The sequence below is a fragment of the Lissotriton vulgaris genome, chromosome 1_1 (genome assembly GCF_964263255.1).
Source record: "Lissotriton vulgaris chromosome 1_1, aLisVul1.2, whole genome shotgun sequence".
NCBI lineage: Eukaryota > Metazoa > Chordata > Amphibia > Caudata > Salamandridae > Lissotriton > Lissotriton vulgaris.
The window spans coordinates 993,215,703-993,229,361 of record NC_141685.1 but is presented as its reverse complement, the minus strand read 5'-3'; the positions used below and the strand labels follow the sequence as shown (position 1 = coordinate 993,229,361).

General features: G+C 51.0%; 1 protein-coding gene across 6 annotated transcripts in view; it reads right to left on the bottom strand.

Moving 5' to 3' along the window:
• Window positions 1-13,659, bottom strand: part of BRD4 (bromodomain containing 4) — a 1,320,550-nt gene that overhangs the window by 197,851 nt on the left and 1,109,040 nt on the right. For all 6 annotated transcript variants that reach the window (XM_086960824.1, XM_086960816.1, XM_086960841.1 and 3 more), the window contains one exon: window positions 8,036-8,148. In XM_086960824.1, the coding sequence (XP_086816950.1) occupies window positions 8,036-8,148 (113 nt within the window). The remainder of the gene's footprint in view (window positions 1-8,035; window positions 8,149-13,659) is intronic.

The following is a 13,659-nucleotide window of genomic DNA, read 5'->3' as shown; positions in this document are numbered from 1 at the left end:
GGTCCTGCACACAACGTGTGCTGCGGCATAGGCCGTGCGTCGACTGACGTCGCGCTGTGTAGGAGACGTGTTAACATTAGGGTGACAGTGCTGTGGTGAGCGATGACTACAAACAATAGTGAACATTTCAACAAATAAACTTCAAACCCGTCCCCCCTCCCTGCTACCCTGCTCCACGGACAAACCCCCGCCCGCTTCCCCAACTGTGCAGAGTGCTTCAACCCACCCCTTAACATCTTACTTGCTCGTAGGGTTGGTGAGTCCCCTTCGGGCACTGCCTGTGCCCGCCCTACTCAGCTACGCTCGAGCCACGGTTCCGCGGCCCACACAGTCCTGAAAAAGTAAATCAGTGAAATGTCACACCGGAGCCACTTGTCCAGAGTCCAGTGGATCTCTCTCGAGGTCCGATTCTACTTCTGTTCCGTCTCCCTGGTGTGGTCGAAGGGAGGACTGGCTGGATGGTGTCCGGTCAGTATGGTGTCGCTGCCGGTCCTGCTGTGAGCGTTGCCGTCGTCCCGCTGGTCGCCAGCCCTCTAGCCATTCTTGGGCAACTTCTGGAGTGTCGAAAAACCAGGTCTTTCCCTCGGCTACTATTCGCAGCTTGGCTGGGAACATCATGGAATACGGCAGTTCTCTGTCGCGCAATGCTTTCTTAACCTCCGTGAAGGACTTGCGTCGCCTGGCCACCTCTGCTGTGTAGTCCGGGAAGAACGCCAAGGTTGCGTTCTGGATCCGTACCGGTGGTGAACTCCTCGCTGCTTGTAATATTGCGTCCCTGTCCCTGAAGTTGAAGAGCCGGGCTAGCACCGGTCTTGGAGCCGCCCCCGGCTTCGGCGGGCCCCCCGGGACCCTGTGCGCCCTCTCCACCGAAAAGAAATGTGACAGGCCCTTGGGCTGGAGCTTGTTTTTGACGAGGTCCTCCACATATAGGTCCATGGCCCCCTTCCCTTCCGTCTCGGGAAGGCCCAGTATGCGGACGTTGTTGCGGCGTGAACGCCCTTCCTGGTCGTCCAGCTTGTCATGGAGGAGTTTGGTAACCTTCTGCATCTTTTCCATGGCCAGTTGGAGCTCCGAGGTGTCCTCTACGAGCGACTTAGTGACCACCTCCACCTGCGACACCCTCTCCGCCATTTTGTGAAAGTCCGCTCGTAGCAGAGATACTTCTGAGGAGATGGCGCCCACTGTGGTTTTAACTTCCGTGAGCGTCTTCATGATATCTTCTAGTGTGATTTTCGTCGTCTTTTCTGTTTCTTGGGCATGGCCTGCGGAGGCCCTCCCTGTGGTCTGCTGTTGGCCTTGGTGTCCGTATGCGAATTTATCTAGTTTGGCCTGCGTGGATCCGCTCCTAAGGCCTTTTCCTGCCATGATGCTGGATCCTGCGAGCGCCAGAGAAGCGCCCCCGTTGATCGCTGCCGTCAGGTCAATGGAGGTGTTAGATAGGCGGAATCAGCCAGGTCGCAGTGGGTCTCACTGGACGTTGGTGTGAGAGCCTAGGGGGCCACTGATGTGTGCCGTGACGCGGCTTTTAGTGGCCTCCTTGCAGAACTGAGTGGGCACCGTGTATCCCCCCTCGATGGCCTCAACTGCCCCGGGTCTCGTGCACTGGACCGGTTACTGTTTGGTGTGGCACTTCCACTGTCTCAACGCTGCTGGTGGCGGGCCTGGGGGTCCCCCCGTGGCCCCGCGTGTTTGGCCGGTGTTGCGCCGATTCCCCGGGGTACCTTCCACCCGGCCTCTGCTCCGGCGCAGCGCGTGAGCCCACTGCCTCCTCGCTCCCCCGCAGCGAGTCCCCTTACCCCCGCAGTGCCACTGCGCCAGGTACGTTCTCCTTGGGGGGGGAAGGGGGGAGGTCGTTGTATGGTATCGGCCCCGCGTTGTTCCGTCCACGTCTGGGTTACACTGACCGTCTTACTATGCAGGTCTCGCTCAGGGTTCGTGGCAGCCTGAGTGCCTCCGGAGGACTCCGCCAGCAGCAGGAACCGAGTGTTGGTCTCCCCGTGAGATTCCGAGGTGTGTTCGCTTTTCGGGCCGGCTCTGACGCACTGCCGCCGGGGTCCGGATCTTACTCGAGGCCGGTGCTTCACTCTCGGATGTAGGCCCCAACTTTCCACACGGTGCAGCTCTGGCTCCGGTGCTTCGATTGCTTCGAAACTTGGACCGGTGACACCGCTTGTGTCCCGGACCCGAGCGCTGCCGCTTCAGGCGTGCTAAAAGGCGGATAAGTGTGACGGATTTATAGAAAGGCTGCAGTGCCTTCGGGAGCTCTCACACTAAGCGGCCGCCATGTTTGGCTGCTAGCCACGCCCCCCCAGTGACTCAGGATTTTGAAAGAAAACAGGTAATTCGATAGTTTGGTTGATGTGGAACTGAGACACAACCTTGGGCAGAAACTTAGGGTTAGTGCGGAGCACCACCCTGTTGGAATGAATTTGGATAAATGGCTCTTGTATTGTGAGGGCCTGCAATTCACTAACCCTCTGTAGCGATGTAATTGCTATGAGGAAAGCCACTTTCCATGTCAAGAACTGAATCTCGCAGGAATGCAGTGGTTCAAAGGGAGGACCCATCAGCCTGGTAAGGACCACATTGAGGTTCCATTCAGGAGCTGGTGGAGTCCGTGGCGGAATGACTCGTTTGAGGCCTTCTAAAAAAGCCTTGATGGCAGGCACCCTGAAGAGCGAGAGGTGCTGCCTATTTTGGAGATAAGCGGCCATTGCAGACAGATGAATGCGAATGGAAGCATAGGCCAGATTACACTTGTACAGATGGAAAAGGTAACAGATGATGTTCTGAATAGAAGCATCCAGCGGGTTAATGTTGTGGTCTGCACAATAAATGACAAACCGCTTCCATTTCGCCGCATAGCAGGCTCTAGTAGTGGGCTTCCTTGCCTCCCGAATGATGTCCATACAGTCGGGAGGTAAGTTTAGGTAGCCAAACTCTAGGACTTCAGGAGCCTGATCGCCAGGTTGAGCTGTTGCGGATCTGGGTGCTGAATGTCGCCATGGCTCTGCGTCAGAAGGCTGGGTGTGAGATGTAGCCTTTGATGCGGTACCACGGACAGTTCGAGAAACGTGGTGTACCATGGTTGGCGAGCCCACGTTGGAGCAACCAGGATGAGAGTCATTGAGTGCTGCCTGAGCTTGCGTGCCACCAGCGGTATCAGAGGTGCTGGGGGAAAAGCGTACGCGAATCTGCCTGACCAGTTCATCCATATCGCATTGCCCTGCGACTGTGGGTGTGGGAACCTGGTGGCGAAGCTTTGGCATTTTGCGTTCTCCCTTGTGGCGAACAGGTCTATCTGTGGATGACCTCACCTTTGGAAGTACGGTTGGAGTACTGATGGATGTATTTCCCACTCGTGCATCTGGTGGCTGTACCTGCAGAGCAGGTCCGCCATCTGATTGTCTTTGCCCGGGAGATGCTCTGCCATGAGGAAAATGTTCCTCTGAATGGCCCACTTCCACATGCTCTGAGCCAGATGAGACAGCTGCGGAGAGTGTGTGCCTCCTTGCTTTTGAATGTAGTACATTGCTGTCATGTTGTCCATCCGAATCAACACGACCTTGTTGCATAGGTGTACTTTGAATGCTTTTAATGCCATGAAGATCGCCATCAGTTCTAGAACATTGTTGTGCATCTTCCCCTGTTGCTGCGTCCATAGTCCCTGCACAGTGTATTGGAGTACATGCGCTCCCCATCCCTGGAGAGAAGCATCCATAGTCAGGATAATCTGTGGCACAGGCTCCTGGAACGGTCGGCCCATGCAAAGGTTTCGTGGATTCCACCAATGCAGAGAGTTGTATGCCCGACCGCTCACCAACACTAGGTCTTTCAACTGGTTGTGAGCCTGAGTCCACTGACGTGCCAAGCACTCCTGAAGCGGACGCATATGTAGTCTCGCGTGCGCGCCAATGGAGATGCAGGGGGCCATCATGCCTATCAACTGCATGAACACTCTTGCTGGAAGCGAGTGTTGAGGTCTGAATTTTTGGATTAGCGACTGAATGCTGCTGACTCTCACTGAATTTGGCTGGGCTGTGGCCGCCAGGGTGTCTATGGTCGCACCCAGATATTGCCGTATGTGGGCGGGCTGGAGGTGGGACTTCGGGTAATTCAGTGAGAATCGTGCAGGAAGTGAATGGTGTGGGACACGTGGTCGGCACACTGCTGGGCTGACTTTGCTTGGATGAGCCAGTCGTCCAGATAGGGATAGACGTGGATGTTGTGACGTCGTAGATGTGCCGCCACCGTCGCCAGACACTTTGTGAATACCCTGGGTGCCGTGGTGACCCCGAAAGGCAAAACCCTGAACTGGTAGTGCTGGTTTTGGATGGTGAACCTGAGGTATTTTCTGTGTTAAGGATGTAGCGGAATGTGGAAGTACGCATCCTTCAGGTCCAAAGTTGCCAGAAAGTCCCCCTGTTGGAGCAGTGGGAGAACCTGCTGCAACGTCAGCATGTGGAAATGCTCGGACAGGATGTAAAAGTTGAGGGGCCTGAGATCCAGAATGGGCCTGAGGTATCAGTCCTTCTTTGGAATTAGGAAGTACAGGGAGTAAACTCCTGTGCCTCTTTCCTGCATGGGCACAAGCTCTATTGCCCCTTTTTGCAGCATGACTGTGACCTCCTGCTGCAATAAGTGCAAGTGCTCTCCTGACATAGGACGGTTTTTTGGGGGTATGTTGGGTGGAGTGGATGTGAGCTCCAGACAATAACCAAATTGGACAAGCTTTCTGACCCACCTGTCCGTGGTGATGGACTTCCACACGGGCAGGAACTGCTGGAGTCTCCCCCCGACCAGTGTTGTGTGGTCGGGGGGCAGTGACAATGCGTCACTGTTTGTTGGCGGTAGAGGACCTGGAGCTGTTGTTGCCACGTCCTCTGCCCTTGGCGCTGTTGCCGCGGTATCCACCTCGACTCTTGTTGGCATAAGTAGTCTGGGTGTTGCCTTTGTAGAACTGCGCTGACTGCGAAATTTGACCCCTTGAGGTGCCTCTGGTATTGAAGCGATGAAAGGACCCACTCCGAAACTGCTGGGACTGTAAGGCACCCATGGATTTTGCAGTGTCGGTGTCCTTCTTCATCTTTTCCAGGGTGGTGTCAACCTCAGGGCCAAACAGGTGATCTGGGTTGACCGTTTGGTTCAAGATGGTGGTCTGAATGTCCGGTTTGAACCCAGATATTCTTAGCCAGGTATGTCTGCGCAGCATAACGCTAGTGTTAATGGCGCGTGCGGCGGTGTCAGCCGCGTCTAGAGCGCACTTTATGGAAGCGTTGGAGATGAGCTTCCCCTCCTGTATCAGCATCTCAGCCCCTTCTTTATATTGATCGGGGAGGTGTTGCAAAAGGGTCTCTAGGGTATCATAGTGTGCCCTGTCATAACGCGCCAGGAGCGCCTGTGTGTTTGAGATGCGCCATATGTTGGCTGCCTGCGCTGCTACTCTCTTCCCTGAAGCTTCAAAGACTTTCGATTCTTTGTCTGGGGGAGGAGCATCACCCGTAGTCTGCGAGTTGGCCCTCTTCCGGGCATTTGAGACAACCAGGGAGTCCAGGGGCAACTGTCCCTTAATATAAGTTGGATCTGTAGGCGCTGCCTTATACTTCTTGTCGATCCTTGGGTTGATGACTCTCGCCCTGGTGGGCTCTTTGAAGACTTCAGCAGCGTGCTTTAAAACACCCTTCAGCATTGGCAGAGTTTTCACAGTCTTTTCAGAGACAGAAAAGGTGTCAAAGAGGAAGTCCATGTCTACAGGGTCAGCATGTAGCTGGACGTTGTGATTGGCTGCTGCCCGCTCAATGAGGGCATTGAAAGCCGCAGAGTCTTCAGTGGGCGAAGTTTTAGCGGAGAAAAGCGGAGGGTCCTGCCCAGAATGTGGATCCCCAGGCTCACCAGCACCAGACCAGGGATCTGCCATATCTTCTGGATCTGTGTAGGCTGGATAGCTATAGTCATCTTCGTCCTCGCCCTCGCCCTCACCAGGGTCTACCTCGGAGTGGGTGGGCAACACCTGAGCTTTTGGGGAAATGGGCTCCACTAAGGCTGGAGAACCAGCAGAGGCCATCTTCCGCTTTAGTGGGATCTTGTAGGACTCCAATTGTGGCTCTGGGGTGATTTTCCGCTTCAGGAGGGAAAGCCTGCCGGTGTCGGCGTCGATGAAATGTTCTTGACGCTCCTCTTCTGAAAGCTGTCGAGGCTGAGGGCTATGGACGACCATCGATGCTTTCGGCGTCGAAGAGACCTTCTCGGGCACGCCGGCCCCCGGCTTCGCAGCGAAAGCCTTCGGCGCCGTCTTAGGCGGCAAGGTGAAAAGGATTGGCGCCTTCGCCTGTTTCTCCAGAGGCTTGGCCGGCGGAGGGTCCCTAGGCTCGACTGCTGCGGCGCCGTCCCTTATGCGCTGCAGGGACTCCGTGACCTTCTTTGTGAACGCGGCAGATGGGCGTGCCGGTTCGCCGGACTCCTTAGAGGTTGGTTTCGGAGTGGATTCCTTCAAGGTCCCCTTCGGAGCCGACACTAGTCGCAGCCCCCTTGACCTTGTTATGTGGAAGCGGGGCAGAGAGGGCTTTCGGGTCATCGGGACGTTTTTTCGGGTCGGTAAGAGACCTTCTGGGGTCGTCGACCGTCTTCTGATCGAGTCAACCCTTGCCGGCGTCGACTGTCTTCGGCGCCGATGCGGCCGCGTCCGATCCCTTTACTCTCGGCTTCGACGTAGCAGTCTTCGGATCGGCCATTTTGACGTGTCCCTTCAGCTCGACGGCCATTTTAGGTTTCTTCGGCGCCGAGGCCGCCGAAGACTTTGATCCGACCAATGTGATGCGCACTTTCGGTTTCGATATCTGTGGCGTCGAGACCGTAGATTGCACTTTTGGTTTCTGTTTTACCGGGAGTGAATCGGTACCAATGTCCATGGCCAGGCTAGCAGGCGGGGCCGAGGAACTCACATCAAGGTCTTGGGTAAGGCCCGAAGACGATCCCTCGACCTGGGCCTTATCGATCGGAACGGCCCCAGAGTCTGTTTGAGGAAGCTCCTCGTCCGAGGTATCCTCCATGGCCCCAAGCGCCCCGTCGTCGTCCCCTACCTCCTCGACGACTTCACCGAAATCTTCGGCCTCAGCGTCGTAGTCGTCCTCGACCTCCGACGCAGGGTTAGATTCTGAGATGTCCTGGATATCTTCATCCTCGACCTCCCCAGCATCGAATGTCCGTAGGCGCCGGCGCAGATTGCTGGGCCTCCAGGCGCGCAGCTCGAAGGAGCTTGAGTGTCTTCTTGGACCGGAATCTCGAACAGGCCATGCACTTGGCCTCGTCGTGGTCCGGCGACAGGCACTTGTTGCACACCGGGTGGACGTCGATGTGTGGGTACTTCGAATTACACACCGGACATCTTTTGAATGGACTACGGTCCATGATGGTCGATAAGTCTGGAGCGTCGATTAGGCCCTCCGCGTCGAGAGCACGCGGAAGTAAGAGCTCGGCTCGGAGCCGAGGAAGTTACAAAGCCGAACGCAAGACAATACCGACGCAAGTCTAAAGACCTTTTGGTCTCAAAGTCAAGTTAAGTTTTTTTCATATTGATTCCGACAAGAGGGAACCAAAGACATCCGAACCCAATGGCGGCGATCTATGCACAGATATGAATTCAGCAGCCCACATTCCATGTAAAAAAATTTGTAAAACACTACACAACAATTAAATAGAATGGTTTATTCTATATCGTAAATATTACTCTCTACAGCCAGCAGTCAGATAAGTTGTAGCACTCCCATGTTTAGTACAGGTAAAGGAAAGAGAAATCAAACGAAAGTTAAAAAAACTTGACTGCCAGCATACAGTGTTAATCATGACTGAACCACAAGCAGAAGCATGACCCTGTTAAGAAATCACTCTGGCTTCACTGTTGTGGCAATGGGAATTCGTACAGTCTTCCCTATCCTAGGACAGTTAAGACTGATAGAACAGAATGTGCAACACAAATTTACAATACAATATGTCATTTCTTCTGTTCACTTCACAACCTTGACTATAAGCCATTTACCTGCTTTTTCGTCTGCAAGTTTTGTTGAGGTGGCGACTGGTGAACAAGACCCTGGAAAGACGGCATAGGTGGTGAATGCATCAAGAGTGGAGAAGGGGCTTCTCTTAAGTGACCTGAAAAACATTAAGGGCCAGTCATTTAACTTTGCAGGGCTTGTGACCATTTGCTATAACCACACAGAAAATGATAAGACAAATGGATGTCTTTGAGAAATAATTAATTACAAAGGTTCCATACTGGTTTAGGACTACAATGTTTCACGTCCGACCTGATCAGCAACACCTAATCATCATTATCAGCTTTATTCAGTTTTTCCAACCATAAACGCACAAGGGATAATACATATATTAAAATATAAATATATAAAAGTACACATAAACATACAATGCAATATAAGATCCGCTGAGTTAGCAAATGTAAAAAAGACAAATGTAAAATAGAGTATCATGGTAAAAACCAGGGCAAATAAAATCATTTTAGCCAATAGATACATCTAGCATAATCGCATAAAGATAACCCATATAATTTCCTTTGTAGCTTATCCTGCCTGCCTAGTCTCCACATGCATCTCCATGAAAAAAAGTTGTTGTGCTACCGCTCTTCAGGTTTCAAAGAGAACATCCATAAAAACACTAGAATGGAATACAGAAATGCTCACCTTAATAGCTCGACTACTCCATGACCATAAGCTCTTCTCCACTTACAATGATTGAGACCATATCAGCCTTTGGAATGGGAAAAGCAGTAGCTACAACTTATGAAAGGCGTAAAGATATACACAGCATCTTAATTCTTTTTATATTAGCCAAAACAACAGCAGTATGGGCAACTTTGGACTGAGCGAACTATGATTGCTTTAGTGGATAACATGGAAATATTTGAGACCATATTTTATATAGCGCAAACATGACCTTCAGAGTGTCAGAGCGCTGTACATACAGCAGTCTGGTCATACATAGAAGAGAAAATGCAGGAAGGAAAATGCAGTAAGCAATGCATGTACAAATACAGATACAATACACCAAAACGGCTTGGTAGATCCATGATCCTGAGGAGTTCACATGAAAAAGATGAAGCTGAGTTACTAAAGATAACTAGAGAAGGAATCTATTCATTAGAAGCTTTTTTACTTTTTGCTGAAGAAGGTAGCGGATATTCACGGTGATGGAACTGCAGAAGCTCCCTTCTACATCCAGACCAAAGAGCTCTGGCATTACCCCGAGGTTCATGCGCATGCATTTTGATGGGAGTAACAGGGCTTAAGTCCCACACAGCAACTTTCCTCAACGCACAGTTGGATGGGCTGTTTCTCATCCCAGAGAACACAAAATACAAAACATAGTTATTTACATTTTTTAAGCCAGCAGTAAAGCAAGAACATCAGGCTCGCTTTTTCAAACATTCCATTTCTGTAATGCATCTGAAGATCCACCAGAAATGAGCAATACAAACAAGGCTGATCTTTCACATGAAGAGGTGGCAAAGAACCTGAAGCTACTGCTGAAAAGAGCAGACCAAGACCTTGTCAGAACAGCTTTGCTGTTATTTACCTAAGCCAGCTGTGGGTGGGGATGGCGGTATTAGGGTTTTAAACTGACCAGCTTCTTTGAAACGTTCAAGAAAAAAGTAACCCATTCAGAATTTGTCCTTTCATTGATATTTCCCCCCTGACTTTTCACAGAGAAATTAACGTAAAACTGATCTGTGGTGACTGAGACTTAGCACTTTCAAGGTAGAATCAAAAAGCTCTAGGGCAAACCCAGCTGCACTTTCTTTTGAATTTAGCAGTGATAACAGTTTTAGGAAGGTGGCCTTATGTGGTAGCACCAATGTACGGGCAAACCATGCAAAAAGTGCAGACCACCCTTATTGGTTTAAAGGGTTTAAATTAACAATACCAAATGCTCTGTTTGTGGTAGTGTGGTCGAACATCTTAGGCTTATCAGAGGGCAGCGTTAAGCATTTGTTGCACACACACACAGAGACCGTAAATGAGTCACATACTCAAGAAGGAAATCCGAGACCAATAACTGCATAGCAATACTTGCAAACGTTTTTGGAGGATGCCTTCTAGAACTTAAGGTTCTTAGGGAACAAGGCCCAAGAAACAACCAGCAGTTCGGTTTTACCTGCTCTGGTGTGTCCGGGTGCAGAGTGGCTAGTCGAATTGGTAGCCTCAAGTGCTATGCGGTAAAGCCAATGGAGAAAAACCTGCAAAGGAAAAGCTGCAAATGGGGACGTGGAGACATATCTGGCAGAACACAAAGAGGGGGCTTGGCTTGTGAGGGTCTCTGGAGCACAGGGACAAAGTCAGTTTGCGTAGACCCGGCTGGGAGGCTCAGGAGCAGAGGTGTTTTGTCTGGCGGGGCGCTCTAGTTAAAGGCTCTACCTTGGCTTTGGGGCCCTGGAGAGGGAGAGAAAACAGGACAGCAGGGCCACTCTCGATGTAGACTTTGTGGATCCTGAAGTCCATCAAAGACAGGTTGGTGTTGGCGTCCGGGGTGACACGGACCCGCAACAAGCCGTGGTAGTTGCAAGGGCTCCAGTACACGGAGTATTGTGCCGATAGGCTCCAGGAGGGGTTAGCAGGTCAAGACTTGGTGAGAGCGACGGGGCGGACCTCCTGGGCTCACAACAACCTCCTAGCAAGTTGCTCTCTCGGTGGGGTCTATATCCAGCAAGACGAAGTACTGAGTCGGTGCAGTTTGTGCCTGGATGAAGGTAGCTCGTCCACCCAAAGGGAGTTGCTGCTTGGTTGTTGAAGGTGAGAACAGTCCTCCAACGGTTTAGGGAGGCTGTTCAGCTTCTGACTGAGTCAGTCTTTGCAACTGCCATGGTGGGATAGACACTTGCCTGTGATGGCAGGCTGGACGATACCAGTCAGCCATCAAACTAGAGGACTAACAGGTTTTCAGGGGGCACTTCTAAGGTGACCTCTGGGTGCATGTCACTATAGATCTGATACTGCCATCGGTATAGATTTATTGAGAGGAGATGTTTGATACCAAACACCATTATTTCAGGGCAACCATTATGTAGTTTGGTAACTCGTAATGACCAGTGCCCAGTACATACGTTTAACATGGCTGCCTGATGACTAGCAATGCTCTACTAATAGAACTAGGCATCAGAGGGGCATAACTGCTCATGCAGAAATGTGCTCACATGTATTATAATTAGGGCTCCCGGTTTTAAGGTATTTATTTTTTAACATTTCCGTCTGTATTTATCCAGATTTATTTTTTGGCCCGCTTTTTGGTATTTATCCGTGTTTAGTTTGTGTTTTGAGAATAAATGGAGTTGTAAAATGATAATTTTTCCCATTTATTTAACATTCCCTCAGACTGTGACCCTTTGCATTTTGGCAAATTAAGCAACTAAATATAACACATTACACCCACAGGTAAATATTATCATTATATTTCATATATGCATTAACATATGCTGGTATTTAAGCAAATCTCATCCTGTTTTTTTAAATTTAAATCTGTTTTTATTTTGAAGAGAAAACCAGAGGGAGGGTCTTCCTGTACACAGCTGATCGCTTACAACCCTTTGGAGGGCCGGCCGCGTAGTTTAGGAAAGGCATATAAAGTGCAGGCATTAATTACCACTGCAGATATTACACAGCAAGTCGCCTACAACCCATGATGGGGTGGCTGCGTATGATATAAGACATTGCATAGGAGTTCAAATGTGAGGAAGCCTCTAGGCAAAGAGAACAAGAAGACCCAAATTCAACATGGACAGAAAAGGGGAGAAAGAGAAAAGAGATAATAGGCAGGGAAGTGAATGGAGGGGACGTGTAGAATAGAAAGTGAAAGTTACTGTCGGGAGGTGGGGGTCGAGGAAATATAGAGGGGGGCAGGGGTTGAGACCATAATGATCATGAAGTCCAAGAGTTGTGGTCCAAGACAGTACCTAAGAAAGATAAGGCGGCGGGGTGGGGGGGAGAAGACAGAGGCGTAGGGCATTCAGCTTGCCCCTCTGGTAACGCTATGGCAGGCATATGACTGGACCAGACCGATTATATAGGGATTCTGCCAGAGTCAGGTGGGTAGAGCCCGGAGCTTCGGGGGCAAGAAACGTGCGTGTTCCATTTTACAAAGGTAAGTGACCAGTGGCTGCCATATTTTGGTGAAGTGTGTGTCGCGAGATTACAAGCGTGCAGTAAGTAGTTCCTTAGATACTATGTGCCACATATGCGTGAAGCACAAGTTACTACTTGTGTAACGATATATCTGTATGAGACATTAGTTAGTGATAGATTCCTTACCTTAGAATACCCCCAGGCGTCAGACTGGATCCGGAAACTTTTGCGTAGCAATACCCCTGCGCGTCGATAGGCGTCGTCCGCGGCTCCGCGTCCGTCGTCGTTAGCGCCGGAATGACATCGGAGTACTTAGACGCCGGCCTCGCGCGCTGACGTCAGTTCTTATACACAGTTTTTCCGCGCCAGATACGCAGAGCCATGATAGAACTAACACTGGTGCCATGAAACTAGGGCCCTGAAAGGGGATGACCTTAACCCTAGATATCGGTTCGCAGAACGGGGAGGATGGGTGGGTCGGTAAGGAATCCATCACTAACTAATGTCTCTTACAGATATATTGTTACACAAGTAGTAACTTGAGCATCTGAAAGAGACACGTTAGTGTTAGATTCCTTACCTTAGAATAGATAACCCAGCAATACCAACCCCGGTGGGGGGCTGCGAACCAATAATCACACCAGAAAGTCCTGGTGGACGGAACAGCCAAATAAGCCATCCCTCCGGACTTGGCTGTCCAGGCAATAGTGTCTTGCGAACGTGTGCAGCAAGGCCCATGTAGCTCCCTGACAAATGTCCTGCAAGGGGACTCCTCGGCCCAGGGCAGTAATAGTCGCCGTGGCCCGCATGGAGTGGGCCCTCAGCCCAACAGGAGGTTCCTTCTTAGCCAAAGAGTAACACGCTTGGAAGCACAACACGATCCACCGAGAGATGGTGCGCTTGTGCACCGCCTGTCCTTTCTTAGCGCCCACGTAACCAACAAAGAGTTGGTCATCCACCCGGAACTGGCGTGTGCGATCCAGATAGTAAGAGAGCGCATGTTTTGGGTCCCGACGGTGGAGCCTCTCTTCCTCTTTCGAGGGATGCGGAGGCAGAAAGAAGGAGGGCAAGGTGATGGACTGCCCGATGTGGAAGGCTGTGACTACCTTGGGCAGGAAAGAGGGTTTTGTCCGCAACACAACCTTGTCCGGATAGACAGAAAGGAAAGGAGGTTTAGAGGAAAAAACCTGGAGCTCCCTCACTCTCCTGGCAGAGGTGATGGCAACCAGGAAAGCAGTCTTCAGAGTAAGAAGACAGAGAGGACAGTTATGGAGCGGCTCAAAGGGAGCGCACATCAAGTAAGTTAGAACCAGGTGCAAGTCCCACTGGGGCATCACTAAAGGAACAGGAGGGACATATGAGTGATGCCCTTTAAGAATCTGTTTACAATGGGGGACTTGAACAAAGAAGGCTGATCAGGTAGCCTTAAGAAGGCTGAAAGGGCAGAAAGGTAGCCCTTGATAGTGCCCAGAGTAGAGCCCTGTTGGGCAAGAGAAAGAAGGAAGAGGAGAACCTCAGAAAGAGGGGCATTGAG